General features: G+C 38.3%; 1 protein-coding gene and 1 pseudogene across 1 annotated transcript in view; both read right to left on the bottom strand.

Annotated features, from left to right (window-relative positions):
- ANKRD31 (ankyrin repeat domain 31) overlaps positions 1–17,895 on the bottom strand; it is a 148,545-nt gene that overhangs the window by 70,568 nt on the left and 60,082 nt on the right. The window contains exon 13 of the mRNA XM_032335946.1: positions 4,091–4,238. Within this exon, the coding sequence (XP_032191837.1) occupies positions 4,091–4,238 (148 nt within the window). The remainder of the gene's footprint in view (positions 1–4,090; positions 4,239–17,895) is intronic.
- Positions 13,952–14,173, bottom strand: LOC116585695 (annotated as a pseudogene).

Raw genomic sequence — 17,895 nt, 5'->3', positions numbered from 1 at the left:
AAAGGCTACTCTTGAGAATGTGTAAGACAAAAAAACGATGGTCTGAATAAAATATACCTAGGTTGATAATAAAAGAAAAGTACTTTAGTGTCTCTTTTAAATAGTAGAGATACAATTAGTTACCTATATATGCACTTGGCCACAAAAGATAAAAACCTAGAAACAGTGCCTTGTACATAGGAGGTATTCAATGATTATTTAATAGAAGGAGGAATAAATGAATGAACATCTTAGATGTGATATGTAAAAAATACAAAATTCTTTAAATACATTATGAACTAGAAATGTAAAAATATTTTAACAGCGATATAACTGGGAAAAAGAACATTTTATTTCTTGGGAATAATTTTCATGACAGCAATCAAATTATAATGTACATAATGAGGCCTGGCTTTCACTTATTCACCTCATGCAGGAGGGCTGACTCATAGAATGTCCTTCAATGGAGCACAGTCTCTGAAGCCTACTCCTGAGTTTCTATTTCCACTCATTTGCTTAGCAGCTCGGTGACCCTGGGTTAAGTTTCTTAATGCCTCTGCCTCAGCTCCATAAAATGAAAGTATTAATAGTCTTTATCTTATAGAATTGTTACAAGGATTAAATAAGATAATCCATGTAAAAAGTTCAGAGGACTTCCTGGCACAAAGAAAGTACTTCATTATTAATTTTGTTATTATTATTTTTCAAGAGCAAAAAGGACTGTGTGCCTTCTCCTAACTTTGGTTCTTAAATAAAAGAACAGGGGGCGCCTCAGTGCTCAGTCAGTTAAGTGTCTGTCTTCATCTCAGGCCATGACCCCAGGGTCCTGGGATCGAGTACTGCATCTGGCTCCCAGCTCAGCGGGAAGACTGTTCTCCCTCTCCTCTTGCTCTCTCTTGTCTGTCTCTCTCTCAAATAAATACAATCTTAAAAATACAAAAATAAATAAAAGTATTTTAAATAAAAGAGCAGAAACCTTTTTCTGGTTCTACAGAAACCTGCTTCTGGTTCTACAGGAACCACCATTTGGGGCATAATTCCTAAGAGAATCTGGAAGCAAGAAAGGGGCTTTCATCCCTTCTCACTTTGCATCTTTCAACTAACATTTTTTCTTTAATTTTTGTCTTATTTTATTCAAATTCAATTAAGTAAATACAGTATATCATTAGTTTCAGATGTAGAGTACAGTTATTCATCCGTTGTATATAACACCCAGTGCTCATTACATCATGTGCCTTCCTTAATGCCCATCTCAGTTTTCAAAGTCTATATTCCCTAGTATAACCAACTTAAAAAAAAAAAAACTACACAGATATAAATTCTGAGGTGGTGAATTTTAGTGATGTTGCTGTAATTCTTTTCAGTTAGTAAGTTAGTAAGAAATTGCTTACAATTTCTTACTAACTTCTAAAGTTGGTAAGTTAGGAAGTTAGTAAGAATGAACTCCTGTTCTATACCAAAGTAGATGTATTGTATTCTATAACAGAAAAGCACCAAAAATACATTGCATAAGGAAAAGTCCTTTATTCATTAAAAGATCTTCAACTGAAATTTAAAAGCAAATACTCTGTTTGATAATCTTTAAGTAAGCTAATTTTTTCATTTATATTAAGTAAGCTGATAATTAACTTAAGAAATATTCAAACCACCCAATGAAGCATAATACAGCCCACCTTGGTAAATTGCCTCCCTAAAGAAGAGTGGGAGCTATCTCCAAAGAAAAAACGCTTGGGATTCCTTCCATGAATGAAATTCCCTTGGGTAAGTATAGGTCAGAAGTGGGCACTGTTGAACGTGAGATTCTAGACTTGGAGAAAGAGCTAAAATGCTGGAGAAAGCACTCTCAGCAAAGCAAAACCATGCATGCTACCATGAAATAGAGAAGTTAAGCAATTAAGCAGATTATCAAAACAAAAATGTATAAATATACATACTTTTCCTTCCAACTGAATATTTGCAATTTTTCATATAGCTTGAAATGTAAATATGAATGCAATAATCTATACAGTTTATATAAATATGAATATAATGATCCATCTCAATATGCTTTTATAGACCTGGCCTCAAAAAGGTATAGTCTGTCCCTCTTATTTTCTGATGAGATTGGGCTAGAAGGGCAAGAAGTCTTTTGTTCTAAAGAACTATTAATTACCTCTTAGTAGCCTTTAAATTATCAGTAATGTTATCTCTTTATTATACAGTAGGGTGTTTTAATCCGAATCTTGGTCCTTAGTCAACAGTATTCAAACAGTTACCTCTTTAGGGAAAATTTTATTAAAATGTAGTTTAATGGAGTGCCTGGGTGGCTCCGTCAGTTGGGCACATTCCTTCAGTTCAGGTCATGATCCCAGGGCCCTGGGATTGAGCCCCATGCCAGGCTCCTTGCTCAGCAGCGAGTTTGCTTCTCCCTCTCCCTCTGCTCTCCCCTTGTGCTCTCTCTTTCTCTCAAGTAAGTAAATAAAATCTTTAAAAAACATATATAGCTTAATGAAAGTGAATGAGGCACATACACATCTCTTGAAGGTAAAGAATTTGCTTGTTTGTGTTTAAAAGGACTAACACACTATTTATTCAACAAATATTTATTAATGCCTACTGCAGATAAGGCATTTTAGTACTCATCACCACACTAAATAAAGATCCTTTCCTTCATTGAGCTTAGATTCTTGAGGAAAGACTAAAAACAAAAAATAAACTGTCCAATGTGTTAGAAGGTGTTAAGTGCTGTGGGGAAAAGATCAATATAATAGAGTAGGGCAAGAGGGATTGGAATGAGTGTGGCAGTTTGAAAGATATGTTCATAAAATTTTTGATACTACTCCTTTCAAAAGGTGCTTATAACAAATAGAATGTGGCAGAACTGGTTATGTATCACTTCCAAGACTAAGTTACAGAAAGCTTGAAGCTCTGTCTTGGATGGATTCTCTCTCTTGATCACTTCCTCTGAGCCAGGCTATCAGCAGACCTGTGGAAAAAGCTCATGTAGCAAGCAACTGAAGCCTCCAGCTAGCAAGCAGTGAGGAAATGAGGCCTGCCAAGAACCACTCGAGTGAGCTTGAAAGTAGATTTTCCTGTCCTAGCTGAGCCCCAAGATGACCATCCCTCACTAAGAACTTGCCTGCAACCCATAAGAGACCCTAATCCAGAATGGTTACTCACTTTAAAGGTTTCCAGACTTCTAATCCTCAGAAACTCTGAGAGATAATAAATGTTTGTTGTTTTAAAATGTTAAACATTGGGTAATTATTGCATAGTGATAAATAACTAATACAGTGAGGGTAGGAAGGAAGCAGGTTGCAGTATTAAATAGGATGGTCTAAGCCCCCCCGAGAAGATCACATTTGAACTAAGACTTGAAGGATGTGGGGGAGGCCCACCTGAGGAACAGCAAGGAGGCCAGTGTTACTGAAGTCCAGTGACAAAGACAGAGAATGGCAGGAGAAGAAATTAATTAGCGTGGCCAGCTAAAACAGGGGCCGGTAGGCCACTGTAAGGATATTGACATTTCTTCTAGATTAAATGGAGAGCCACTGCAGGGTTCTGAACAGAAGAATGTTGTGATCCTACCAAAAACTCTAACAGACACATTAAGGAGAATATAAAGAAAGTGCCATGATGTAAATTCTTCTTATTGACAACCATAAATCGAGTTCTTTTGTAGTTCAATTTTTACCACTGTAATGGATGACAGGGTAAAAATACAGCCATAAGAAAAGACTGTTTGGGAATAGAAATAGAAATAAACAATCCTGGCCATACTCATCAAAAAAGATACAGCCAAATACAATTTACATCATAGCAGGTTATTCAGTCAAAAAACTGTCAGGGAAAAAAAAAACAACTTTATAGAAGTTTTCTTAACAGTTTGCAATGCACAGCTAGGGGAAAATTACATTTGATATGATCTCTCTTTGTTCTCTTTGTTCTTTTAGAATCCTTCCATTATGTGTACTTGGAAACAAGTCAGTGTGCTTCATTAAAGGAATGGAGCAAGGACACCACTGGTTGGATTTTCTCAAAACTAAGAACTTACTTTCTATAATCCTAAATTCAATTTCTGTAACTCTCTATGAATATGATAAACAGATATAACAGAACAGTTTAATCTTACCTGATGTAAGGAGATGTTTTTGGTGTTTAGGAATATATTTCTCAAGAAGACGCTTCATACGTGAATCTTTGGCCTCATCCACAGCACATTTTCCACGGTCACTTCTAAGTAACGGATTGGCTCCATTCAAAAGAAGTAACTCTGCCACCTACAGGAAGACTGTTCATGTGAGCATGCCCAGACAATAGGTATATTACTGGACACAATTCTAAGCACACAATTCTAGGCAATACCTGGTATTTCTTTCAGTGTGGATTTACTTACAACTTTGCCGAATAAAAAAAATTAATGTAATTGTTACTGAATCATAACTTGTTGATATACATATTCTTCTCTTACAACAAAAAAGAGAGAAAGAGGGAGAGAAGGAGAGGAAAAAAGAGAGAAAGGGGTAGACCAGGAGAGAGAGGGAGGGAGGAAGCTATTGAAGGAGGAAGGAGAGGTCAGAAATGTAAATATAGTTCAAGTGCTGGTGAATTAGAGATGGCAGATATACGAAGAATTAGCATTGGGTTCTGTAGTAGAAAACATAAGTTTAACAGGTTCCAGGAGATGGTTATGTCTTCTATCTATAACTGTGTTGCTGCTGTTCCTCCTTAGAGTATTAGGGAAAAACCATTCAACCCTTAATCTGTTACTGCTCCTCAAGGAACCTCCTCCATGAAGCACTCCCTGATCTCCCATCCATAGTTGCTCTAGAGAAAAATGACCTCCCCCTTCTTTCAGGTACATATTTTACTGTAATGCACAATATATATTGTATTTATCATTGTATTATTTCTTATATATCTGTCTCTCCTATACACTAAGGTTTCTGAGAGTGGGACTACATTTTTCTTCTAAAATTTGTTATTTTTGAATAGGGAGTTAATAAATACAGTTCAAATACAGAAGGCTCAGAAAAGTATACAATGAGAAATAAGTTTCCCTCCTCTACCCTTGTTCTCCAGGCATCCAATTTTCCTAAGCCCTTTTTATAGTTTCTCCTGAATTTTTCCACAACCTAGCCTAACAGGGGTGTGTGTGTGTGTGTGTGTGTGTGTGTGTGTGTGTGTGTACACAGACATATGTATACATATTTTTTTGTTATGCAGGTAGTCATATATTATATACATTGCCCTATATTTTGTCCCTGAACAAAGCTTTGAGATTGTACCATAAAGGTATAAAATGAGCTTCATTATTTTTAGCAGCTAAGTAATAGTCTACTATTGAATGTGCTGTACTTTATTTAACCAGTAGCCTCTTGACAGATGTTTAAGTTGCTTACAAGCTTCTACTACAAATACATGTCTTAATCATCTTTATATCGTTACTGCCTATCTCAGTGTCTGGCATAGAGTAAATATTCAATAAATATTCTTTAATAAAAGAATGCATGTAATCAGGGAGGACGTGGGGAGTATGCTCTAAGTAAACCTACACTAAAAGGAGCCTAAATTTTTATGTTAATCTGGAATGAGAAAAGGGATCTGAATTTCTGTAAATTACATATCCCCTTCAAAGTAAATACATATACGTTCTTCCTTTTATAACAAAGCATACTAGGAGAGAAAAATCACAATACCACAAAGGGACAATGTAAGCCAGATCCCTTAAACATTATCCAGACTCAGCAATTCTGCTTTTCAAACTATTTTATTATGAGAATTTAATGCTAGATAGGGAAATTGAAAGTAACAGTAGATATAATTAAATCTGTAATTCATATATAAGCCAGATGAGGTATAAGAAGATAATGAATTTATGCTAGATCTTCATGCTTTATTCAGAAAAAAAAAAAAAAAGAGTACACAGCTTTCTTTTAGGAAAAGAAGTTTTGGGAGAGAGGAAGGAAGATGGCAGAGAGTAGGGGACACTAGTTTTGTCTAGTCCCTGGAATTCAGCTAGCTAGCTATCAAACCATTCTGAACACTGTGAACTTGACTGGAGATTTAAAAAAAAGAACTGCTATAATACTACAAATAGAAAAGTGACCACATTCTGCATGGTAGGAGGTTCGGAGAAGTGAATCTGAGTGATGTATTGGAAAATAAACTGCAAGGGGAGGGAGCCTCCATCAGCTGGATACTGAAAAGTAATAAGCAGTGGAGCACAAAATGGAAACTTTTAGAAGTCTGTTCTGGTGGGGAACGTCCCTGCCTGAAAGGTGCTCGGGCAGTGAAGTGGGGCAGAATCCTAGATGGGACAGCATGGTCTCAGGATCCCCGAGGTCACAAGCAGACTGGACATACCTGAGTGCAGCAGAGTTCCCAAATATCAGAGTGGGGAACCCAGCTGCAATCAGTGAGCCAAGGCGTGGGCTTTCAGCTTGGGGTTGCCATAAACTGCAAACCGGCAAGGTCAGGTAACTGCTCTGATCAGGGACCAGCAAGCCTCAGAACCAAGGCAAGAACTCCCCCAGAAGGAAGCACTGATGCATGCCACAGGAGTCTACAGGGTTTGGAGACTTGAAACGGGGTCACATGCCTAGATAAAAATGCTCGGTCACAGGCTGGGTGAGCACAGACAGTAGATGGACACCAGGGAGACAGGAGTAATGACTGCTTTTCCTTGAGGATGGGTGCACTGAGGAGTGAGGGCAGTGAGCTTTTGGCTCCAAGGGCCGGAGATTGGGAGACTGCCATTTTCATTCTCATCCTCTAAAGCAGTACAGAAAGCCTTTAGGGTACAAAAGCCACACAGAGCAATCTGGACCGGGTTACTTAGCCTGACCCCTTGGTGCATTTCTGCCCCAGGCAGAGACACCCGAGAATCAGAACAATAGGCCCCTCCCGGAGAAGATCAATAAGAACATCCAGCTAAGACCAAGTTTACCCATCAAAGACAACTGTAAAACTCCAGTACTAAGGGAAAGGATATACAGAATTCATGAGTTTTTTTTCTCACAATGCTTTAGTCTTTCTTTCTTTCTTTTCTTTTCTTTCTTTCTTTCTTAAAAGATTTTATTTATTTATTTGACAGAGAGAGATCACAAGTAGGCAGAGAGGCAGACAGAGAGATAGGAAGGGAAGCAGGCCCCCTGCTGAGCAGAGAGCCCAATGCAGGACTTGATCTCAGGACCCTGAGATCATGACCTGAGCCAAAAGGCAGCGGCTTAACCCACTGAGCCACTCAGGCGCCATGCTTTAGTCTTTCAATTTTAACTTTTCCCCTTTCTTCCATTTCAACTTGTTTCTTATTTTATCAACTCTTTTTTTAAGTCTTTAAATATTCATTTTTATAGTTACATTCTATCCTCTCATTGTATTTAATTTTATTTTTGTAGGTATATGTTTTTCTTTCTTTACAATTTTGAGATCTAGTTTCTTCTAACAAACAGACCAAAGTACACCTGGGATCTAGTGTATTGCTCTGTTCTATTCACTTGTCTGATTATATTCACTCCCTCTCTCTTTTTTTCTTTTCCATTTCTGGTCTCCTCTGATTTGTTCAGTGTATATTTCTCTGGGGTCATTGTGACTATTAGTATTTTGTTCTCTTGTTCATCTAAGCTTCTCTGGACAGAAGGCCAAGATGGAAAAACTCACCCCAAAAAAGAGAACAAGAAGCAGTACTGACTGCCAGGGACCCAATTAATATGGATGTAAGTAAGATATAAGAACCAGAGTTCAGAATAATTATTATAAAGATACTAATGATACTATTAATAAGATGCAATAAAAAATGGAGGCTCTTACTGCTAGGATAAATGAGGCAGAAGAGAGAATGTGTGATACAGAAAACAAAATGATGGAAAATAAAGAAACCAAGAAAAAGAGAGATAAACAACTACTGGATCACAAGGGGAGAATTCGAGAGCGAAGAGATATTATGAAGCAAAACAATATTAGAATAATTGGGGTCCCAGAAGGAGAAGGGGGGGCAGAAGGTATATAGGAATAAATTATAACAGAGAACTTTTCTAATTTGGGGAAGAAAACAGGCATCAAAACCAGGAGGCACAGAGAAGCCCCCCCCTGTCAAAACCAATAAAAATAGGTTAATACCCCATCATTTAAAAAACTTACAAGTCTCAGAGACAAAGAGAAAACCCTGAAAGCCGCTCCAGACAAGAGGTCCTTACCCTACAATAGTAGAAACATAAGCCGAGCAGCAGACCTATCCACAGAGACCTGGCAGGCCAGAAAGGACTGTGATGATATATTCAGGGTGCTAAATGAGAAAAATATGCAGCCAAGAATACTGTATCCAGTAAGGTTATTATTCAGAATAGAAGGAAAGATAAAGAGCTTCCAGGGCAAACAGAAACTAAAAGAATTTGTGGTCACTAAAACAGCCCTACAAGAAATTTTAAAGGGAATCCTTTAAGTGAAGAGAGAATCCAAAAGTTACAGACCAGAAAAGAACAGAGACAATATACAGAAAGAATGACTTCACTTATATAACACAAAGGCACTAAATTCATATCTGTCAATAGTTACTCTGAATGTAAATGAGCTAAATGGCCCAAACAAAAGACACAGGGTATCAGATTGGATAAAAAAGCAAGACCCATTGATATGCTATCTATAAAAGACTCAATTTAGACCCAAAGACAGCTCCAGATGGAAAGTGAGAGGGCAGAAAACCATTTATCACACTAATGGACATCAAAAGAAAGCTGGGATAGGAATCCTTATAACATACATATTAGATTTTAAACCAAGGAAGGTAATGGGAAATGAGGATAGACACTATACAATAAAGGTCTATCCAACAAGAAGAGCTAATAATTGCACATATTTATGCCCCTAACATGGGAGCAGCCAATTATACAAACGAATTAGTGACAAAATTAAAGAAACACATTGATAATAATACAGTGATAATAGGGGACTTTAATACCCCATTCACAGCAATGGGCACATCATATAAGCAGAAGATCAACAAGGAAACAAGGGCTTTGAATGACACCCTGGACCAGATGGACTTCACAGATATATTCAGAACATTCCATCCCAAAGTAACAGAATACACATTCTTCTCGAGTGCACATGGAACATTCTCCACAAGAGATCACATACTGGGTCACAAATCAAGTCTTAACCAGAAACAAAAGACTGGAATTATTCCCTGCTTATTTTCAGATTATAATGCTTTGAAACTTGAACTCAATGACAAGAGGAAATTTAGAAGGAAATCAAATACATGGAGGTTAAAAAGCATCTACTAAAGAATGAATGGGTCAACCAAGAAATTAAAGAAGAATTTAAAAAAATTAATGGAAACACAACTTTGGGATATAGCAAAGCTGGTCCTAAGAGGGAAGTATACAGCAATACAAGCCTTTCTCAGGAAACAAGAAAGGTCCAAATACACAACCTAACCTAATAACTAAAGAAGCTGGAGAAAGAACATTAAACAAAATCTAAATGCATCAGGAGAAAAGAATTAATAAAGATTAGAGCAAAAATCAATGAAATAGAAACCAAAAGAACAGCAGGACAGATCAATAAAACTAGGGGATGGTTCTCTGAAAAAAATTAATAAAATTGATAAACCTCTGGCCATACTTCTCAAAAAAATGGAAGGACCCAAATAAATAAAATCATGAATGAAAGAGGAGAGATCACAAGAAACACTGAAGAAATACAAACAATTATAAGACACATATTATGAGCAACTATATGCCAACAAATTAGCAATCTGGAAGAAATGGATATGTTCTAGAGACATATAAACTACCAACACTGAACTAGGAAGAAATAGAAAACCTGAACAGACCCATAACCATCAAGGAAATTCAGGCAGTAATCAAAAAACTCCCAGAAAACAAGAGTCCAGGGCCAGATGACTTCCCAGGGGAATTCTACCAAACATTTAAAGAGTAATTAACACCTACTCTTCTGAAGCTGTTTCAAAAAACAGAAACAGAAGGAAACAAACTCATTCTATGAGGCCAGCATTACCTTGATCCCCAAACCAAAAACCCCATCAAAAAGGAGAAATACAGACCAATATCCCTGATGAACATGGATGCAAAAATTATCACCAAGATACTAGCCAATAGGATCCAACAGTACATTAAAAGGCTTATTACACAACCAAAAGAGATTTACTCCTGGGCTGCAAGGGTGTTTCAACATCTACAAATCAATCAATATGATACACTACATTAATAAAAGAAAGGACAAGAACCATTTGGTCATCTCAATAGATACAGAAAAAGTATTTGACAAAGTACAGTATCCTTTTTTGATTAAAACTTATCACAGTGTAGGGATAGAGGGAACATACCTCAGTATCATAAAAGCCATCTTTGAAAAGCCCACAGAGAATACCATTCTCAATGGAGAAAAACTGGAAGCTTTTCCCCTAAGGTCAGGACCACGGGAGGGATGTCCACTATCACCACTGTGGTTCAACATTGTACTAGAAGTCCCAGCCTCAGCAATCAGACAACAAAAAGAAATAAAAGGCATCTGAATTGGCAAAGAAGTCAAAGTCTCACTCTTCACAGATGACATGATATTTTATGTGGAAAATCCCAAAGACTCTACCCCCAAATTGCTAGAACTCATACAGGAATTCAGCAATGTGACAGGATATAAAATCAATGCAAAAAAATCAGCTGCATTTCTATACACTAACAATGAGTTAGAAAAAGAGAAATTAAGGAACTGATCCCATTTACAATTGCACCCAAAGCCATAAGATAATTAGGAATAAACCTAATGAAAGAGGCAACGGATCTGTACTCTCAAAACTACAGAACACTCATGAAAGAAATTGAGGAACACACAAAGAAATGGAAAAATGTTCCATGATTATGGATTGGAAAAAAAATGTTGTTCAAATGTTTATGCCCTAGAGCAATCTACACATTCAATGCACTCCTTATCAAAATATCAATAATATTTTTCACGGAGTGAGAACAAACAATCCTAAAATTTGTATGGAACCAGAAAAGACCCTGAATAGCCAGAGAAATGTTGAAAAAGAAAAGCAAAACTGGGGCACCTGTGTGGCTCAGTGGGTTAAGCCTCTGCCTTCAGCTCAGGGTCCTGGGATCAAGTCCCACATTTGGCTGTCTGCTCAGCAGGGAGCCTGATCCCCCCTACCCCACTCTCTCTACTTGCCCCTCTGCCTACTTGTGATCTCTATCTGTCAAATAAATAAATAAATAAATAAATAAATAAATAAATAAAATCTTTTAAAAAAGATAAGAAAACAAAAGCTGGTGACATCACAATTCCAGACTTCAAGCTGTATTATAAAGCTGTAATCATCAAGACAGTATGATACTGGCACAAAAACAGACACACAGATACATGGAACAGAATAGAGAACCTAGAAATGGACCATCAACTCTATGATCGACTAATCTTTGATAAAGCAGGGAAGAATATCTAATGGAAAAAAGACAGTCTCTTCAATAAATGGTGTTGGGAAAATTGGACAGTCACACACAGAACCTGGCCATTTTCTTATACCACACACAAAAATAAACTCAAAATGGATGAAAGACCTCAGTGTGAGACAGGAATCCATCAAAATCCAAGAGGAGAGCACAGGCAGCAGTATCTTTGACGTCTGCCACATTAAGTTCTCACTAGACATGTCTCCAAAGGCAAGGGAAACAAAGGCAAAAAATGAACTATTGGGAGTTCATCAAGATAAAAAGCTTTTTCACAGCAAAGAAACAGTTGACAAAACCAAAAGAAAACCCAGAGAAGGGGGGAAGATATTTGCAAATGTCTTATCAGATAAAGGGCTAGTATCCAAGACCTATAAAGCATTTATCAAATCCAATACCCAAAGAACAAATAATCTAATCAACAAATGCGCAGAAGACATAAACAGACATTCCTCCCAAGAAGACTTACAAATGGCCAAAAGACATACGAAAAAATGCTCAACATCACTTGGCATCAGGTAAATAAAAATCTAAACCACAATGAGGGGTGCCTGGGTGGCTCAGTTGGTTGGGCAGCTGCCTTCAGCTCGGGTCATGATCCCAAGGCCCTGGGATCAAGCCCCATGTCAGGCTCCCTGCTCAGTGGAGAACCGGCTTCTCCCTCTCCCCCTGCCTGCTGTTCTGCCTACTTGTACTCTCTCCATCAAATAAATAAATAAAATCTTAAAAAAAAAAACAAACCATGATGAGATACCACCTCATACCCGTCAAGAAATGGCAGATGTTGGTGAGGATGGGGGGAAAGGGGAACCCTCTTACACTGCTGGTGGGAATGCAAGCTTGTACAGTCACTCTAGAAAACAATATGGAAGTTCCCCCAAAAAAGTTGAAAATAGAGCTACCTATGACCCAGCAATTGCACTGCTAGGTATTTACCCCAAAGATAAAAATGTAGTGATCCAAAGGGGCATCTGCACCCCAATGTTTATAGCAGCAATGTCCACAATAGCCAAACTAGGGAAAGAGTCCAAATTTACATCAACAGATAAATGAATCAAGAAGAGGATAGACAGACACACAGACGCATGTGTGCGCGCATGCACACACACACACAGAGACACACACACACTGGAATATTACTCAGCTATCAAAAAGAATGAAATCTTGCCATTTGCAACAATGCACACATGGAACTAGAGGGTATTACGCTAAATGAAATAAGTCAATCAGAGAGAGTCAATTATCATATGATGTTACTCATATGTGAAATATAAAAAACAAAACAGATGAACATAGAGTAAGGGAGGGAAGGTAAAATAAGATGAAAATATAGAGGGAGACAAACCATAAGAGACCCTTAGAACTCTAGGAAACAAACTGGGTTGCTGGTGGGGAGGTGGATGGGGGGACGGGGTAACTGCTGACCAGCCTTGAGGAGGGCATGTGATGTAATGAACACTGGATGTTATGTACACCTGCTGAATCACTGAACTCTACCTCTGAAACTAATAATAGGCTATATGTTAATTATATGTTAATTAAATTTAAATTAAAAAATGAATAAACAAAATTTAAAATAACGAAAAGAAGTTTTGTAAGGGAGTTGCCAAAAGGGCTATATTGTTTATCTCGGGAGGTTATGTGTCAAGTAATAACCCATATAACATGAGAGTGACTCAGGATCAAGGATCATGAGAAAGAGGACTAGGGGAAGGGAAAAGGCAGGGGCTAGAGCCCTACTTTCCTGAAAATCTGAGTTGGTAATTCCAAGGGAGTAGATACATTATTTTAGCAATCTCTGATTTAGGCAATGGATAATCTGCTTCACCAAATATCCACACTTCCCATTTTCCTCTGCAGTCTTAATTTTATGAATTCTGAAGCCTACTTACATATCCTCTAACTTGAAACATTCTCTTCTCACCAAAAGGCAGTAAATAAATGACTTTTTTTGAGTATTTCCCCATCTATATATTTTTCTTTAATATTTATTTGAGAGTGAGAGAGCACAACTGGGAGGGGCTGAAGGAAAAGGAGAAAGAGGCCTAAGCAGACTCTGCATGGAAACAGGGCTTGATCCCACGACTTTGAGATCATGACCTGAGCCAAAACCAAAAGTTGATGCTCACCAACTGTGCCACCCAGGCACCCCTCCCCTCTATTTTAACCTATATTTAGGTTCTATATTAGCTCTACCTATATTAGTTCTATATTAATTGCTACCTAATTATATTAGTTCTATATTAGTTGCTACCTAACAATTTACCCCCAAACATAGTGGCTCAAATAAATAAATATTTATAATCTCACAGTTTCTGTGGGTCAGGAATTTGGGAGCAGCCCAGGTAGGTGGTTTTATATCAGGCTCTATCTCTATCTTCTTTTTTCTTTTCTCTCTCTCTCTCTCTTTTTTTTTCAGAAGCACCTAGATGAGGTTACTATCATTCAAATATTTCACAGAAACAGGAATGTAGCAACTGAGTACAGGTAGGACAAGAAAGTTAAAAAGTCTGCAAGTATGTTTATGTTGGTCTATTTACATCTGGAACGGGCTCTCCTCCACATGAGGCACAGCAGCTGCACTTGCCTGATGCCTCCTTGCAGATGCAGACCTGGGCACACTTGGCACTACCCAGGGGGCAGCAGGAGCAGCAGCTCTTCTTGCAGAAGGTGCATTTGCACTCTTTGTGTCATCAGGAGACAGAGCAGATGCAGGAGCCCCTGGTGGAGCTGTTGGGGTCCATTTTTGGGCTGAGGTGAGGATGGAGGTCCAAAGCAGGCAAGGCACAGAGATACTGGTGCAGGTTGGAAGTATGGTCAGTTTCTTATGAGGATGTAGTTAAGAGGATGGCTGAAGATACAATTGTGTAAAAACCTGATTGGGGCTGGAGGTTCTGTTTCCTAAGATGCCTCAGTCACACAGGTATGCAATGGAGACCTCAGTTCATTGCCATGTAGACCTCTCCATAGAACTCCTTAAATGTCCTAATAATATGACATCTGGCCTCTCTCATATAATGAACCAAAAGAGAGAGAGAAGTGAAAGAACATGGAAGAACTACAGTACTTTCAACCTAGCATCAAAAGTCATATACTGTCACTTCTGACATATCCTAGTTGTTAGAAGCAAGTCACTGACACTCCAGCCCATAATCTTGGGGAAGAGAACCCGGCTCTACCTTCTGAAAAGAGTTTGACATGACTTGTTCTTAGTAATGCTTACAGATTCTCAAGTATCACTACATTCTTCTTTTTTTTCCATTTTTTATTACGTTATATTAGTCACCATACAGTACATCATTAGCGTTTGATGTAGTGTTCCATAATTCATTGTTTGTGTATAACACCCAAGTGCTCCATGCAATCCTTGCTCTCCTTAATACTCATCACCAGGCTCACCTATTCCCCCCTCTAAAACCCTCAATTTGTTTTCTGGAGTCCACAGTCTCTCGTGGTTTCTCTCCCTCTCTGTTTCCCCTCCTTCATTTTTCTCTTCCTTCTCCTAATGTCCTCTATGCTATTTCTCCTGTTCCACAAGTAAGTGAAACCATATGATAATTGCCTTTCTCTGTTTGACATTTCATTTAGCATAATCTCTTCCAGTCCCATCTATGTTTATGCAAAAGTTGGATATTCATCGTTTCTGATGGCTGAGTAATATTCCATTGTGTATAAGACCACCTCTTCTTTATCCATTTGTCTGTTGAAGAACATCTTGGCTCTTCCATGGCTTGGATATTGTGGAAATTGCTGCTATGAACATTGGGATGGATGTGACCCTTCTTTTCACTACATTTGTATCTTTGGGGTAAATACCCAGTACTGCATTCTATTCAGGGTAGTTCTATTTTTAATTTTTGAGGAACCTCCGTACTGTTCCAAAGTGGCTGCACCAACTTACAAACAGTGTAAGAGGGTTCCCCTTTCTCCACAACCTTCCCAACATTTGTTGTTTCTTGCCTTGTCAATTTTTGCCATTCTAACTGGTGTAAGGTAGTATCCCAATGGTTTTGATTTCCCTGATGGCTAATGATGATCAACATTATTTTCATGTGTCTGTTAGCCATCTATCTATATGTCTTCCTTGGAGAAGGGTCTGTTCATATCTTCTGCCCATTTTTTGACTTGGTTATTTGTTTTTTGGGCATTGAGTTTGAGAAGTTCTTCATAGATCTTGGATATCAGCCCTTTGTCTGTCGTGTCACTTGCAAATATCTTCTCCCATTCTGTGGGTTGTCTTTGTTTTGTTGACTGCTTCCTTTGCTGTGCAGAAGCTTTTTATCTTAAGTCCCAGAAGTTCATTTTCACTTTTGTTTCCCTTGCCTCTGGAGACGTGTCTTGAAAGAAGTTGCTGTAGCCAATGTCAAAGAGGTTACTGCCTATGGTCTCCTCTAGGACTTTGATGGATTCCTGCCTCACATTGAGGGCTTTCACCCATAAAGAGTTTATCTTTATGTACGGTGTAAGCAAATGGTTGAGTTTCATTCTTCCGTGTACAGCTGTCCAATTTTCCCAGCACAATTTATTGAAGAGACTATCTTTTTTCCATTGGATATTTTTTCCTGCTTTGTCGAAGATTAGTTGACCATAGAGTTGAGGGTCCATATCTGGGCTCTCTATTCTATTCCATTGACCTATGTGTCTAGTTTTGTGCCAATACCATGATGTCTTGGTGATCACAGCTTTGTAATATAGCTTGAAATCAGGTAACGAGATGCCCCCAATTTTGTTTTTTGTGTTTTCTTTTTCAATATTTCCTTGGCAATTTGGGGTCAGATAACTATATTCTTGTCTAAATGTCTCCCTTATGTCTAATAATTTTTTCTTGATTTTTCTAAGGAATCAGAATAAGCCAATCATCTATAATTCTCAAATTTCATTTTTTCAATTTAAAAAATGTATTTAACAGTTTTAGTGAGATATAATTCACCCATTTAAAAAATATAATTCAATATTCTTTAGTATATTAAGAGACTTGTACAACTATAACCACAATCTAATTTTGGAACATTGAGCACAAGCAGGGGGAGCGTCAGGCACAGTGAGAAGCAGGTTCCCTGGGAGGCTGATGCAAGACTTGATCCCAGGACCCTGGGATCATAACTGAGCTGAAGGCAGACACCCAACTGACTAAGCCACCCAGGCATCCCCAATTTCAAAACTATTTTAATATCCCCCAAAAGAAACCCTTTAACCATGACCTGTTATTATTCTCCATTCTCTACTCTCTACCTTTCATTCTTAATATTCTTTCTGTCTCTAAAGATTTGGACTTCTGCAAATATTGATGGTTTTTTAATTCTTAAAAAATAGGGTATTATCTTTTAGTATGTCCCATCTCTTAGTATGAAAGTCAATTCCTGTAAGACAATATATATTCAAGTTTCTTCAACTCTGGAATATTTAAGCTCACACTCTCTAGGTGCTGAGTCCAGCATCAGGTTCCCAAGACTTCCCTGTCTGACACCTTAGTCCTGTGACAAGGAAGTCATGGGACAATACAATACTTAGGGTCTATACCATTTTTCTGATCATCTTTGCATCACATAAGAGATTTCCCCGAGGTTAGCCTAGAGACTCATCTGATGCTCTTGTCATTCCTACTCCATCCTCCAAAACAATGTTCTGCCTTACTTTGATTCGTAAGGCTTTGGTTCTTAAGTCAGTCCAGAACTGACCTGGCACTTTGGGAATCTCTCTTGGACTGCATTAAATAACTTTCTGGCTCCTCCCAACCCCCAGCTTAATAAAAAGGGAAGGGAAAACAGTGATTTCATCCCATTCCACTGGGTTTTAGCTTTTAATTCTCATGACCATTCTCTAGGCTTCCACTTCTTCCACTTCATTCTCTTTTCTCCTGCCATTAGTCTGGACATGCCACAGTGACAGAAGTACATGAGCCCCAAGAACACATAGTTTGGCAAGAGGGAGTGAGACAGGTAGTGCAGAAAAGAGATTCTGGGTCAGAGGCATGTGTCTTTGGTCCCTTTTACTTCACTGATGGAGTAGGAGAGGGCTACATATCTGCAAAGGCCAGAAAGGAGATAGCTGGTTCTAACCCATGAGGCAGAAATTGACTAAAGCCAAGTTACCAGATGGGACAAAAGAACAACTGAGAAAGAAAAGAAGAAAAATTAAAGTGCTCAGAGCTTACCTTGTCTAAAGGGCAAAAAGACTCTTGACTAGGATAGGTCAGCTCTGACAAGTTGAACAGCAGATGGGCCATGAGGAGAAGGAAGAATCTTTGGCATGAGGTTTCTCTAATGGAGGCCAGCTTTGAAGATGGGGTAAAGGACAGAGAAGGCTCACACTATCACTTGTCCAAGCCTGCATTCTTCTGGCCATTAAATTAGGGCCCAAGCAGAATTCTCTCCCCCCAGCCCTCTCTACAATGTGCAGGGGTGAACACCTACAAGCAAGTGATATATTATCAAAAAAGGCAAAACAGCCTAAACTTTACTGAAGT

Source organism: Mustela erminea, chromosome 3, assembly GCF_009829155.1.
Source record: "Mustela erminea isolate mMusErm1 chromosome 3, mMusErm1.Pri, whole genome shotgun sequence".
NCBI classification, from domain to species: Eukaryota; Metazoa; Chordata; class Mammalia; order Carnivora; family Mustelidae; genus Mustela; species Mustela erminea.
The sequence above is the reverse complement of the archived record's forward strand: the minus strand, read 5'-3'. Positions and strand labels throughout refer to the sequence as shown.